At 42.2% G+C, this 14,655-nt stretch overlaps 1 protein-coding gene across 1 annotated transcript in view; it reads right to left on the bottom strand.

The window, feature by feature from the left end:
• SGPP2 (sphingosine-1-phosphate phosphatase 2) overlaps positions 1 to 14,655 on the bottom strand; it is a 106,077-nt gene that overhangs the window by 25,786 nt on the left and 65,636 nt on the right. Inside the window, exons 3-4 of the mRNA XM_019753681.2 lie at positions 8,305 to 8,484; positions 5,665 to 5,754 (exon numbers count right to left, since the gene is read on the bottom strand). Coding sequence (XP_019609240.1) covers positions 5,665 to 5,754; positions 8,305 to 8,484 — 270 coding nt within the window. The remainder of the gene's footprint in view (positions 1 to 5,664; positions 5,755 to 8,304; positions 8,485 to 14,655) is intronic.

Below are 14,655 nucleotides of genomic sequence, written 5' to 3'. Positions count from 1 at the left end.
TAACATCCAGGTCCATCCATGACCCCGCAGATGGCAAGAACCCATTCCCTTCCATGGCTGAGCAATATTCCATTGTATATATGTACCACCTCCTCTTTACCCATTCTTCTATTGACAGACAGCCAGGCTGCCTCCATATTTCGGCCATTGGAAATAATGCTGCAATGAATATATGGATGCATTCATCCCTCAAAGTATGTTTTGGGTTTCTTTGGATAAATACCCAGACTTGGGATTACTGGGTCCTTCTTTGTCTCTTCTTATAGCCTTTGTTTTAAAGTCTATTTTGTCTGGTATAAGTATTGCTACACCAGCTTTTTGTTTGTTTCCATTTTCATGAAATATCTTTTCCATCTCTTTACTTTCAGTCTGTGTGTGCCTTCGGATCTGAAGTGAGTCTCTTGTAAGCAGCATATGTAAGGGTTTTGTTGTCTCATCCATTCAACCACTCTATCTTTTGATTGGAGCATTTAATCCATTTACATTTAAAGTGAATGTTGATAGATATGTACTCATTGCCATTTTACTACTCATATTTTTTATCTTCTTCTTAAAGAAGTCCTTTTAACATTTCTTGTAATACTGGTTTGGTGATGAACTCCTTTAGCTTTTTCTTGTCTGGGAAGCTCTTTATCTGTCTTACGATTCTAAATGATAGCTTTGCTGGATAGAGTAATCTTGGGTGTAGGTCCTTGCTTTACATCACTTTAAATATTTCCTGCCAATCCCTTCTGGCCTGGCAAAATTTCTGTTGAGACATCAGCAGACAATATTATGGGAGCTCCCTTGCAGGTAACTAACTGTTTTTCTCTTGCTGCTTTCAAGATTCCTTCTTTGTCTTTAACCTTTGGCATTTTAATTATGATGTGTCTTGGTGTGGGCCTCTTTGGGTTCATCCTGTTTAGGACTCTCTATGCTTCCTGGGCTTATATATCTATTTCCTTCATCAGGTTAGGAAGTTTTCTGTTATTATTTCTTCAAATAGGTTTTCAATTCTTTGCTCTCTCTCTTCTCCTTCTGGTCTCCCAATGATGCAAATGTTGGTACGCTTGATGTTGTCCCACAGGTCCCTTAAACTGTCCTCATTTTTTTGGATTCTTTTTTCATTTTGCTGTTCTGATTGGGTGTTTTCTGCTACCTTCTCTTCCAAATTGCTGATTTGATCCTCTTCTTCATCTAATCTACTGTTGATTCTCTCTAATATATTCTTCATTTCAGTTATTGTATTTCTTTACTTCTGACTGGTTCCTTTTTATGTTTCCTATCTCTTTGTTGAAGTTCTCTGAGATCACTGAGCATCTTTATAACTGGTGTTTGGAACTATGTGTTGGGTAGATTGCTTTTCCTGGAGTTTTGTTCTGTTCTTTTATTTGGAACATATTTCTCCACCCATTTTGGCTGCCTCCCTGTATTTGTTTCTATGTAAGGCTGCTATGCCTCCTGGCCTTAGTAGAGTGGCCTTACATAGTAGGTGTCTTGTGAGACCCAGTGTTGCAGTCCCTCTGATCACCAGAGCCTGGTGCTCCAGGTGTGTACCTTGTGTGGGTTCTGTATGCCCCCCTGTTGTAATTGAGCCTTGGTGTTTGCATGTCAATGGGAGAGATCAACCCTCACACTGATTGGTTGTGAGGACTGGCTATGACCATATAGAGCAGGGTTCACTTTAGTGGGGAGTCTGGTGCCTGCCTAGTCTGCCCTCTGAGTGTGTTGTCCTTGGAGGCAGCTGGGTGATGCCCTGGATTGGCCCAAACCTGGCCACTGGCCCTGCCAGTTCTGGGGCATCCTGGGAGGGGACCCACTGCAGGTCAAGTTTAGTCACAGCCTTTGCCTTGCCCAGGGCTACCTGGTATGAGCCACAAAGTAATCCACAGATGGCCACCATCCACCAGTGAGCTTGGAGGTGCCTTGAGAGGCTGATCTGCAAACCGAGGCTGGCTGTCACTAATGTCAGGCTTAGGGCTGCTCAGCAAGAAGTACAAGACATGCTGAACTCACATGTGGCTTGTTTGGGTTTTGTGAGCCTTTGAGAGATTTTATGAAAGTCTGCAGCATGAGCTAAGACAGGTTGTTTGTACAGAAAAGCCACTGGAAGCAGCTTGGGTATGCCCCAAAGTTGGGTGAGGCAGGGTCTCAAGGAATCACTAGGGCAGGGCAGATGAAAGGTGATAGCCAGTATGATGGAGACTCAGTTACGGCATCTGCCTATGTCTTCATGCAGGGAAGGGGAGGGCTCAACAAAGAAACAATGGCTCCCACTAGCTCCTCCCTCAAGCACAAAGCTACCCCTCTAGCCATTATCCTGAAGTTTGGCAGTTTGGTTCCTGGAGGCTTTCTAGCTGCTGCCCCAGTGCTGGAGCTCAGAGTGGGTGAGTCCATCAGCAAGTAAATCTGTACATGATCCCTTTAAGAGGAGTGCCTGGGACTCCAGCCACTCTCATCTCACTCAGCCACAGTCTCCGTGGATTTTCACAACCAGAAGTTATAGAGACATCTCTCCCTGGCACTGGAACCCTGGGGAGCCTGGAATGAGGCTGGGACCCCTCGCTCCTACTGGGAGTACCTCTGCAACTGAGATATCCTTCCTGATTTTTAATAGTCATATACAGGTGTGGGGCCACCCCATTCCATGCCTCTGCCTTTCCTATCAGTCTTGAGGTGGCTTCTTCTATATGTCTGTACTTGCAGGGCTTCGATTCAGCTAGACTTCAGGCAATTCTCAATGACAGTTGTTCTGTAGTTTAGTTGTAATTGATGTGGTCCTGAGAAAAGGTGATCACAGCATTTACCTACTCTGCCATCTTGACCAGAAAAATCCCAGGAGTGATTTCTTAATGGGCGAGATAAGCTCCTCATGAATTGTTCTTCCTCTTTATGAACAGAGACCCCTTTACATAAAACAGGCAGCCACCTGAATAACTGGCATTAAGTACACTCACATTTTTGTGCAACCATCACCACTGTCAATCTCCAGAACTTATTCATCTTCCCAAATTGCACCCATTAAAGAACAAGACCCCACTCTCCCCTCCCCTCCGTCCTGGGCAACCATCATTCTCCTTTTTGTCTCTATGAATTTAGCTACTCTAAGGACTTCATATATTGGAATCATATAATATTTGCCTTTTTGTGACTGGTTTAGTTCAGTTAACATAATGTCTTTAAGGTTCATCCATGTTGTAGCATGTGTCAAAATTTCCTTCTTTTTTAAGGCTGAATAATATTCCATTGTACATCTGTACTACATGTTGTTTATCCATTCAATTCAATGTCAATGGACACACGGGTTTGCTTCCATCTTTTGGCTATAGGGAATAATGCTGCTACTATGAACAGGGATGTCCAAATATCCCCAGATATTTCTTTAAAAGCTTTCCATGGGATTTGAATATGCAGCCAAGGTTGAGAACTGTTAGTGTATAGCAGTCCCAGGAGATTGTAAGGGCTCCAGGGGAGAGGCATGCCACCTTAGTTGGCCTAACCCAGCTGTTCCATGCTAATTATAATGCTTGTCATATCCAGTAATCAGACCTTATACATCTGTCTCCATCAATAGACTTGAAGACTCAGGAGGGTGAGGTAGCTTTTGTTTACCTCAGTATCTCCCAGATTTAGCTCCAAACCTGGCACCCGGCAGGAGCTTATTAAATTGCTGCTGAACAAACAAGACTACCAAGCCACAATTTAACTCTATCCTACTATTAAAACCAACTGTTCCCTTCTGGTATTAAAAATTAGGTACCATCATACCCTGGGCCATACCTCTGGTCCTGACTGAGGACTGGACCTGAGTCAGAGTCTAAGATCTTTACGAAATAAAATCGTGTGTGAAAGAAGCCCCAGGTGGCGATGGTGGAACAAGAGGGAGGGGGTGGGAGGAATGGTTGCTACCATCCCTTGTTCTGGTTTCTCCCAGGTCAGCTGCTCCAAAAAGAGTGGCTCCCCTGCATCTGAATGAGAAGCCTAAATGATCTTCCCCACAAATATCTGGTTCGCCATGCCTGTAACCCACTTTAAAAAGAAAAGAGACATGTCGCTGTATTTTTATTGAGGTGGGTTTTCTGTGTCCTCTATTCATGTCTGTAGTTCCACATCCTTGTGTTTACTTTGGTTTTAATTTTAACCTGATTCCCAAGATCATTTTTTATTAAAACCTATGGAAATTAAAAAGTAGCCCCAGATAAAAGAAATACCACAACACCCAAGTTCTGCTTCGCTCCATATTTAAATCTGTGGCCGTATTTGGAGAGAACCTCTTTATAATGTAAAGCAGCAGTGTAGTAAATTGAGAACGCCCTCCTCCCCTTCCCTGCTCTTGTCTAAGAAGCCACTAGACACACTGTTCAATGGGATGGGGACAGCAGGGACATGCCTTGGTAGGTAGAACAGTAAACTTGGCCCCTAATTGCTCCTGTAGTATTTTTAAGATCTGAGAGTAGGTCCAGGATTAGAGTTGGGCAAAGAGGCTGGGCTATGCAGGCTCAGAGCTGGTCTTTATTTAAAATGTGGATATATTTTTGCATTAATTTTAGTTTTTTAGAATGTTGCATTAAAATGATTTATCTTGATTCCTGAGATGTCTGGCGTCCTTTCAATTTTGTACCTCACTTGACTCTAGTCGATCTCCTTTGAGTTAGGATTTGTGTTTTTAAGAAGAAAGCATGATGTTACTCTCGGATCGAGTGCAACACCCTTTCTCTGGGCTGACTTCCTCCCAGTTCCGTGCCTCTGCTCATTTTGACAAACTCTCCCCTTCAAACTGTTCACCTCTGCTGCTTCTGCCCTTCCAGCCCCGCCCCACCACCTTTCCCAGGATAACCAACACTAAGGCACCAGGTAGAAACAAGAGGGCCAGTCAAGGGTGGCCATTTCTTCAAGGGTCTTTTGCTAATGCAATTCTTGAGCTTCATATGGAGAGGAACATAATTAGCAAGGGCCCATTCCTTTTTAAAGACATCTTTCTTGTACCAATTATGATGATAAACAATGCCTATGATGAACCGTGGCCAGCCTTAGGCTCTGGAACTTCAAGGCAGCTGGCTGGCATACTGGGAAATAGAATTCTAGGTAATTTTATTATAACTGTGCTGAGCGTGGCAGCCCTGGAAAAAATTCCTAATATGGTAAAAGGATGGACAGATCTTTAAACGCAGATGTGTGTCTCTCTATACCCCCACCACCTCCAGAACAGTAGGGGGGAAAGTGAGCCCATGATTCTAGGCTCTTCTGACATGGTGGGACCCTTACTCAGCAAGAGCAGCTGAGACCCTTGAAATTCAGGCCCATCTCTGTGAGGGCCTAAGAGTGGAACTGTGTCCAGTCACTCACACCCTTGACCCTGGATGTTTCTCCCGCACTGCTGGCTTTATCATTAGTAAACCAACATGAAAATAAATGACCCAACTCTCTGTCACCATTCTAGCCAATGTTCAAAGTCATGAGGGTTTAGCCCAGTTCAGTCTCCTTAGTATTATCTCAATGACTTCTTCTTATTATTATTATTATGATGCATGTGACATAAAATAATAATTAGTTCACTCCCTGGCCTGATGGAAAATATATATATATGCAAATAGTTTTATGAAAATACTGTGTGAAGAACACATTGACACACCAGCTACAATACTGTTCAGACAATCACCCCAAAACCCAACCACAAAGTCTTACCAGGACCGTGTGCATCCCAGTGTAGAGCCTGCTGAGACACACCAATGTGGAGAACACCACAGCCATCACCAGCCCCAAAACAAAGGGATACTGCAGGGGGAGGAGAGAAAACAAGGACATTGGATCATTCTCAGACATACACAATTAGATGCCATAGAAAGAAACAGGATTCCTGGTCCAGTAACTGCTGGTCTCCATCTCGCATGCCCTAGATCAGCATTCTGATGATCTGAAACATTTGACAAATGGGAAAACTGAGGAAAGAAAGGGCAAGAGGCCTAGGAGTATAGTTCTGGGAGGGAGTGTCACAATGTAAGCTATAGTAGAGCTTGGCTTTAAGGCTCACATCTATAGCTACATTGTGCTGACAGTTTCAGTGGAGTAATTATTTATTTCTACCCATTCTTAGATTAAAACTTAGGAAGTATACACTTGAGCAAGGGGCAAGGTAGATGGACAGTGCTATAATCTGGAAGTCCAATCATCTACTTCATCACGTGCTGTGCTGATAAAACTTGGCCACAGCTGACTTCCTGAGGAAGTCCAGGGACCATGGGCCTAAGCTAAGAACAGGCATATTTATATACAGATGTCAAGGTTAAAGTCCAGACTTTACTAAATCTCAACATTTGCTGGTGGAACAGCAGCCAGAAGAATTTGGCTAATGCCGAGTCATAGAAAGAAAATATGGATATTCTGCTTATAAACTAGACGTGATGATGTAATCCGCGTACTTCAAGGACTAATGTCTGTGGTCTTCTATGGTGATAAGAATAAAGCTGATAGGAAACTGTCTATCAAAGCACTTTATAGTCACTATCTCATTTAATCTTTGTACAGGACTCTGAGGTAGGTTCTATAATTTAGCCACATTCTACAAATGAGGAAACCTTAACTATGATAATAAGTTACATTAGCATTGAACTTTAGCACAAGGACACTTTCCCATCAATCATCACATTAGATCCTGAGGACCTTATCCAGGGCCGAGAGAGACAAAATGACTTGCCAAGGTCACAGAGCCGGTAACTGACAGAGTCATAACCAGAAGCCACATCTTCTGAAACCGAGTAGCATATTCTTTCCAATGTAACATGTGAGCACTAAAACACATGGCTGTCGGTCTTTTCTTAATATTTATTATTAACTGGGTGTCATATTTTGATCAAAGGAGTGTTAAAAATCAATGAGTTAATGCATTCTGAAATTAGAGTTTGGGCTTTATATTTATATAAACAAATCCATATAGAGAGCTATTTATGAATAGTACCCCAAATAGCTAAGTATATTGATGATTAAAAATTAAATAAGAAAGAAGACCACAACAGAAGGCTTTATGAAAGAAGGCTTTATGAAAACTATTGCATCATGGGAGCTGAAAAGAATTTTTTAAGAAGGCCCAGGTGGCCTTATAATGAGTGCATAAGTGGCAGTGGTAGCTGTTTTCCTTCAGTCAGCCTCTATGTGCTGTTTTTTTCCCCAAACTAACATCAGCATGTTTACAGACCTCTCTGATGCTGAGAGCAGCCTGCTGGGGGCTGATGCTGGGCCCCCACTACCTCCCTTCAGTGCAAATGACACTGGGCACAACATAGCTCAGAAGTCTGCATTAAATTAATTCCAACAGTACTGGGGTGCTCAGACATGTTTTGATCCTGGCGTGACATGTAAGTAAGTTACAACACAAGATTACACCTAGTTGGAGATATTCCTTATACCTGTCTCTTTCCTATTTAGGAAACTAAGGTCTAACCCTAGGTGACCAGGTAGAGCCAAGACCCAACACTAAGCAAGCCTGTCCTCTTCCAGCCATAACAGGCTGACACCCCTACTTCTGCACAACCTGGAATTCGGAATGTCCCTGGGTTTCTAGGGAAAGGGGGCAGGGCGAAACAATACTGTCACAAACAAGAATGCTAGACTCAAGGAAATCTCAATTTTTCAACGGGGCAAAGGTAAGACGTATGAAATTAAACACAAACCTAGAGCAAGAGTTCTAAGACAGGCAAAACAATAGTAACTTTTAAAAAGTCTGACTATAACTGGCATTTAAGCAGATATTCATTAAGTGAAATTCTATTTTCAACATTTATTAACCTTCTGTCATTTAGTTTTCTAGAAAACGTGGAACCATTATTTCTAGCAGTTGAGCCCCAGCCAGAGGCAGAGGCATCCTTGGGGAATAGTTTGGGGCACAGACTCTTTTGCCTTGGGCCCTGGGGAGCCTAGCAAGGGGACTTGGTGGAATCATCACAGCCTGGAGGGTCATAAACTCCCCGTGTCTGTTGCAAACAAAATGAGAACACCGATTCCAGTGCTGTCTCGTCAGGTGGCTGAGGGTGAAACTGCTTCCTGATGGGGGAGACAACACACCCCAGTTCCTGGACAGTTCATGTCAGGCTGGTATCATGAGCACGGTGTCCATTTTCATCCTTAGGCACAAACTGATTGGGATGCTAAATTATACGGTCACTTGACTTAGGAAGAAATGGTCATTGACAGCTTCCCATAGTCTTTATTGTCATAAACCTCAAAGCCCCTCAAAGCAATTCTAAAAGAAAATTCAGAAGTGAAACCTCTTTCCACTGCCTCAGTGTTGGAGAGCCATACACAGGAGGGAGAAGTGTCAGGTCGCCTTACCTGGTATCTGTCCATGGTGGAGATGAGCAAGGTGAAGGAAATGGCGGTGGCCGCCATGGCATGCGTAGATGGCATTCCATATTCAGTCATCACTCTCTTCTCCAGGTTCACAACGGGAGGGTAGGAGGGGCGGGGCCACTTCAAGATATCCTTGGCCACCTGGCCAATATACATCACCAGCTGCAAAACCAAAGGACTGAGGTGAGTCTACCCAAATAAGTAAAATTAATGACCTCCTAGATTTCATGAATTTGTTTTGGGTTGTCCTGTTTGTTGGCTGATATCACCTTTCTTTTTGACCTAGATACCTACTGGGATAACCTTGTAAGACTGATATTCAATTGGTAAAAAGAGACACAGGCCTTCTGGATTCCACAGAGCCATTAAGACATGACATTAACTCACTTTATTTATTTTAGTCATATATTTAACAAACATTTATATTGCTCATATGGGTGCCAAGCACTGTTCTAAGAGCTTTACAAATATCACCTCACTTAATCCTGTAACATCTGTAGAGTGCAGACCCATTTTACAGATGAGCCAACCATTGTATACAGTCAGTAAGTGGCAGGACTCACTGGATTTGAATCCATGGAGTTTGACTTCAAAACCTGTGCTTTAAACAACCACATGCTAGTAACTATCCAAACTCAGGATGGTCCTGCACTAGAGATAATCTAATACTCAAATCAGACAGCCCTTGTTTACAAATTTTAACCCGAAAAGTGACTGTTCTTATGGAACTTCTAGTTAAACATTTTTGAATGTCGCTGTTATTCCTGCTATATGTAGGCAATGTGCTGGATTTAATTTAACTTCATTCAGTAATCAGGAGCATCAGTAAAATAAATGGTGTGGTATTTTCAACCCTAAAATAAAGACAACTCAATCTGGAATTTTTTCAAATGACTCATGGTGCCATTAATAAAGAAATTTCCATTCCCCTTCATTTTTTCTTAAATCAGAAGATGGAAATCAGAATTGATTTTCATATCCTCCAGAGACGAACAGGACTCTTAACAACAGACTCATTTATTCTGTCAGAGAGCTTTACAGGACCATTTCATAATCTGGTATAAAAGAGGGGAGAGCAACCCGTTTACTTAAGTCTCTGCTTTTGCAACTCAAAGTGTGGTCTGAGGATGGCAGCATCCACCCCACCCAGGTGCTATTTTAAAATGCAGAATCCCAGGCCCCGGGCTGGACATACTAAATTGGAACTCCCATTTTCACAAGACTCACAGGTGGGTGTGTGCACTTGAGAATTTGAGAAGCCCTGCTTTACACTGTATTCTTGCACAGGTCACTCTGTCATGGGCTTTAATCATAAAACTTCTCGTCTTACCATGACTGTATTGATCTTACGCGGGCTTTATTTAGCTCAGGATGGATGGGGTTACCTTGCCTTGGAACAAAACCCGCTATGGGAAGACTACTTCAAAATAATTTTGATTAGTCAGCCAGATTGCCTTAGGGTTTCCCACATTCTGGTGCTTTCTTTTAACTCATTTAGTTGCTGGTTAATTCTGAGCATTAGTCCAGCATACTCTGTAGCCCCCAGAAGGCACTGCGTGTGTTTTTGTGCTCCACTGCCACTTTGCTCTGGGTTAAAAACCAAGAACCACTGTCTGTGCACAGCAGGCCAAATCCACAGGCTTTAAAGCCTCAGTGACAATCACTCCGAATTCCATAGCTACGATTTCTAATCGGACTTTGAAATTTAACCTCTTTACCATCCCCTTATTACCAGGAACCACTGTCCTGGAAACCAGCTCACTCTTTTATGTTTCTGCCTCCCTCCTGTGAACCTGTAAAAACCAAATCAGACTGACTATTATCTGGGAAGTTGAAAAACTTGCAGATGCTATTGACTTCCAAGATTTTCTCAGAAGCTGCTCGAGATATATTTTTAACCCTGTCCCTTCCCCACTCACCAACATAAGCAAAATATTACAGGCATAATGACTAACGCAAAGTTGCTTTAAATTCCTTGGAGATAGGAAACCTTCAGATCATACAGTGAAGACAGACTGGGAGACCTCATCCAGACAAAATTTACTTTCCTTGACATTCATGAGTAAGTTTGACTCCATTTATTCACTTCATAGGTTTGAAGGATGTTTCTAAGAATGAGGACAATTGTTCATTCCATTTAAAAAATATGACCACAGCTACACATTGTTTCTGATCAATAAATTTTAAAAACAATCACTGTGATGGTGGTTCTCTTTAAACACGAGAAAATAGAGCTATTATTTTTCAAGTCATCCAGGAAGAGTACCATTCATAGGGCGGGAAGTCCTGTCTCTGCCATTGCATGTATTACAGCGAACCTGTGATGTGCCAAGCCTTGCAGTCGGGCCCCATCCTCGAGCAGGGAAAGCTGTCCCACAAACAGACGACCTCATCAGAATACAAATACGCTTCAAAAAAAAATTATCCACAGACTTCTATGGGTATGTGTATATGTAGAGACAGAATTTGGCTCAACCTGGGGGGCCAGGAGCACTGAGGCTCCGCATTAAAGGAAGACTGTTGAACTACGAGGAGAGTTGGGTAGAGAGGTATCCAGGTGGCAAGAACAGCATGAGCGAAGGCTTGGAGAAATGCTGCTGGGTATGTAGCAGGCACTCGTAGGAGGTGAGGACCACTAGAGTTTCCAATGTAGGTGCACCACTTCTCATCTACTAGACCTGCTAAGATGAACGGGACTGACCAGGCATGGTGTTGGGGAGTCTGGAGGGCACCTGCAACTCTTAGACACCACTGCATGCAAAATGGGGCAAACACTTTGGAAAACAATTTGACAGGTTCTTAAAATGAGAAACGTATACATTCCAAATAATACAGCCATGCCGCTCCTAGGTATTTACCGATGAACAATGAAAGCATAAGTCATACAAAAATTTGTACATGGATGTTCATGGTGACATCTTTGTAATTGCCCCAAACTGTTAACAACCCAATTTCCATCAATAGGTGGTAGATAGACAAACTGTGGTATAATCATACAACTGAATACTTCTCAGCAACAACAATAACAAAAATAAACTACCGATACCATATTACAGCACGAATGAAACTCAAAATAATTACGCTGAACAAAGAAGCCAGACCAAAACCAAAAATAACTGTACATACTAATTTCATTTATATAAAATTCTTGAAAATGCAAATGACTTCGTAGGACAGAAACTAGATCAGTGGTTGCCAGGGAGGGGGAAAGGAATTACAAATGGTGTGAGGAGACTTCTGGGAGTGGTGCACATTTATCTTAGCTATGATGATGATTTCAGGGGCATGTACATGTGTCAAAATGTGCCAAGTTGTACATTTTAAATACGTGTAAACTTTGTGAATACGCTAAAAATTATTCAATTGTACACTTTAAATGAATTTTACAGTATGTGAATTACACCTCAATAAAGCTGTTAAGTATATGCAGTTTATTGTATGTCAGTCACATTTCAAACAGTGGTTGTCTTAGCCAGCTTGGGTGGCATAGACTGGGAGGCTAATAAGCAACAGAAACGTCTTCCTCACAGCTCTGGAGGATGGGAAGTGGAAGATCAAGGTACTGTCAGATACAGTGTCAGTGAGGGCCTGCTTCCTGGGTTACAGATGGCCATCTTCTCAGTACTAAAGAAGTAAGATTTCAAGCCCGGAAAAGACATGGAGGAAACTTAAATGCATATTATTAAGTGAAAGAAGCGAATCCGAAAAGGCTACACACTGTATGAGTACATCTATTTGACATTTTGGAAAAGGAAAAACTATGGAGACCATACAAAGACCAGCAGTTATCAGGGGTCAGGGGAAGGGAGGGTTAACAGGTGGAGCACCGCGGATTCTTGGGGCAATAAAACTCTCCTGTTTGGTGCTATAATGGTGGATACGCGTCATTGTACATCTGTCCAAACTCATAGAATGTACAACAAGGACGCAAATGGGAATGACAGACTTTGGGTGATCAGGGCGTGTCAATGTAGCTTCGTCAGTTGTGACAAACATCCCACTCTGGTGGGGGTTGTTGACAATGCTGGAGGCTCTGTGTGGGTGGGGTAGTGAGTATATGGAAGCTCTCTGTGCTTTTCACTCACTTTTGCTGTGAACCTAAACTGCTCTAAAAAATGAAATCTATTAAAAAGAGAACCATGGCAGAAGAGAACAATTTCTCCACATAGTTTGCATTTAAAAAGCATAATGATTAACTTGATAGGGCTTGCCCTAAAGGGAGGACTTCGTTTTGTATTATTGAAGGGCCCTCCTCCCTAAAGGGACCAAATTGTGTTCCATCATCTATTACATCCCTTTGGGCTCAGGCCCCAAAGGCCTATATGTAAAAGAAAAATCTCTGAGGAGGTAAGGCAGGAAGTAATTAAAAGTCATTAACACTTAGCAAACTGGCTGCATCCCCTGGTGGTGTTGGGGCCCAGTAGCATTTCCCGATGAGGAATTAGCCAAATTCTTACTTCTGCCCTGATGACAGGATAAAGGAAATATATAGGTGGGAAGAAAATCCGTTTCTCTAGATTGTCTACTGCTGACACCAAGCAAATAAAAGGCTTTTCTAGTGAATTGATTCTGTCAACACGAAACACATCCTCACAGCCTGGAAGTACTTCCAACTTGGGGTCTGTCGTTGATGGCTGGGCTCATCTGGGGCTGGCAGAGAAAAAAGTGCCTTTTTTCCAAAATGACAAATTTACCGTGTCAAACACATCTCCGATTAACAGGACATTACTCTTTACACGAGCATAAATTAAACCTAAGGAGTTTAGAAAACAGAAGATGATTGAAATAACATTATTGCTAGTAAAGCAGCTACAAGGTTTTTTAAAAGAAAGCCACACATTCATTTTTCATACACGGAGATTGCTGGCTGTCCCCCATTTGTCCTCCTCCCCACAAAGCATCCTCATCCCAAGGTATGAAGGCTCCACTGTTATTTTAAGAGAAGCTACATCCTCTGCAGGATGGAGGGACCACCAACAGGCTCTTTTTAAATGACACCCACCCACCCCCCTCCATCCACACACAGATTCTGATAAACTCTAACAACTTCCTTCCTTCTGGCAATGCCCATAGCTCTCTCCACCTTGGGAAATCATGGTGCAGGAGACTAACAGGAGTGTACGGGATGTGTCAGGTCTCATGGGGCAGAAACATTGTGAATAACTGGGAATTATAATCTGTCCATGGATTTATTTTCAAAAAGTCAAGAATTAGTCATATCATTCTTTAAATGTTGGAGGGTAGAGAACAATGAGATGTAACCCAAAGACCACAGTCCCTCTACCAGTATGTACCCATCCTACTTCTTAGTCTGTCCAAATTAAGCTCATGCCTCTTCTTTTTAGGTTACTAATATGATGATTTGGATAAAGGGACATCAGACATCCAACCATTCCACGCCCAGGTACATACACACCCAAGAGAACGGAAAACACATGTCCTCACTGAACTTGCACATGACCGCTCTTAGCATCACCCTTCACAACAGCCAACATGTTTAAAAACCCAAACGTCCATCAACGGATGAATGGATGTGATCTACCCTTACAGCAGAATATTGGACCATAAAAATGCTATGAAGTAGTGATACATGTTACAACATGCATGAGCCTTGAAAACAGTATGTGAAGTGAAAGTAGCCAGATACGAAAAGGACAAATATTGTATGATTCCATTTATATGAAATGTTCAGAACAGGTAAATCCATAGAAACAGAAAGTAGATTAGTGGTTTCTGGGCTGGGGAAGAGGGGAATGGGGAGTGAGTATGGATGGTTATGGGGTTTCTTTTTGGGGAGACAAAAAGGTTCTGGAGTTAGGTAGTGGTTATGGTTGCACAACCTTGTGAATATACTAAAAACCATTGAATTCCATTCTTTAAAAATGTGAACATTATGATATGTGAATTATATCACAATTTTAAAAAGAAAGACAAACTAGACATTACGAGGGGTCCTGAAATACCTCTTCTACGTGTCCTTGAACTCCTTTGTTCCAAATGTTATTGACAGTGTTTTCAAATATTGATTCAACAGAATTAGCTATGGGGACTATTAATATTCTTGCCTTCAAAAGTCATGCCTAGCTTTGGCCCTGAACCCCAATTCTACAGGGCACTGACGAGGTGACCATTCATGCCATGGAGAAAGATGCTGAAAATCGACCTACACAAAACCATGAGTATGGAATTCATTTTAAGAGCAATCTTTAGCTGTGGAGGCCTTTAAAATCAACAGTTTTACAAAAAAGAAACAGCCCTAGCCTGTGTTTTGATTACTCAGTGTTCAGTCTTTATTCTTCCTGGAATACACACAGCTCTGTGATTGCCTCTTTG

This window comes from Rhinolophus sinicus, linkage group LG01, assembly GCF_036562045.2.
Source record: "Rhinolophus sinicus isolate RSC01 linkage group LG01, ASM3656204v1, whole genome shotgun sequence".
Taxonomy (NCBI): Eukaryota; Metazoa; Chordata; class Mammalia; order Chiroptera; family Rhinolophidae; genus Rhinolophus; species Rhinolophus sinicus.
Note: the sequence above shows the minus strand (reverse complement) of the source record. Positions and strands in the feature narration are given on the sequence as shown.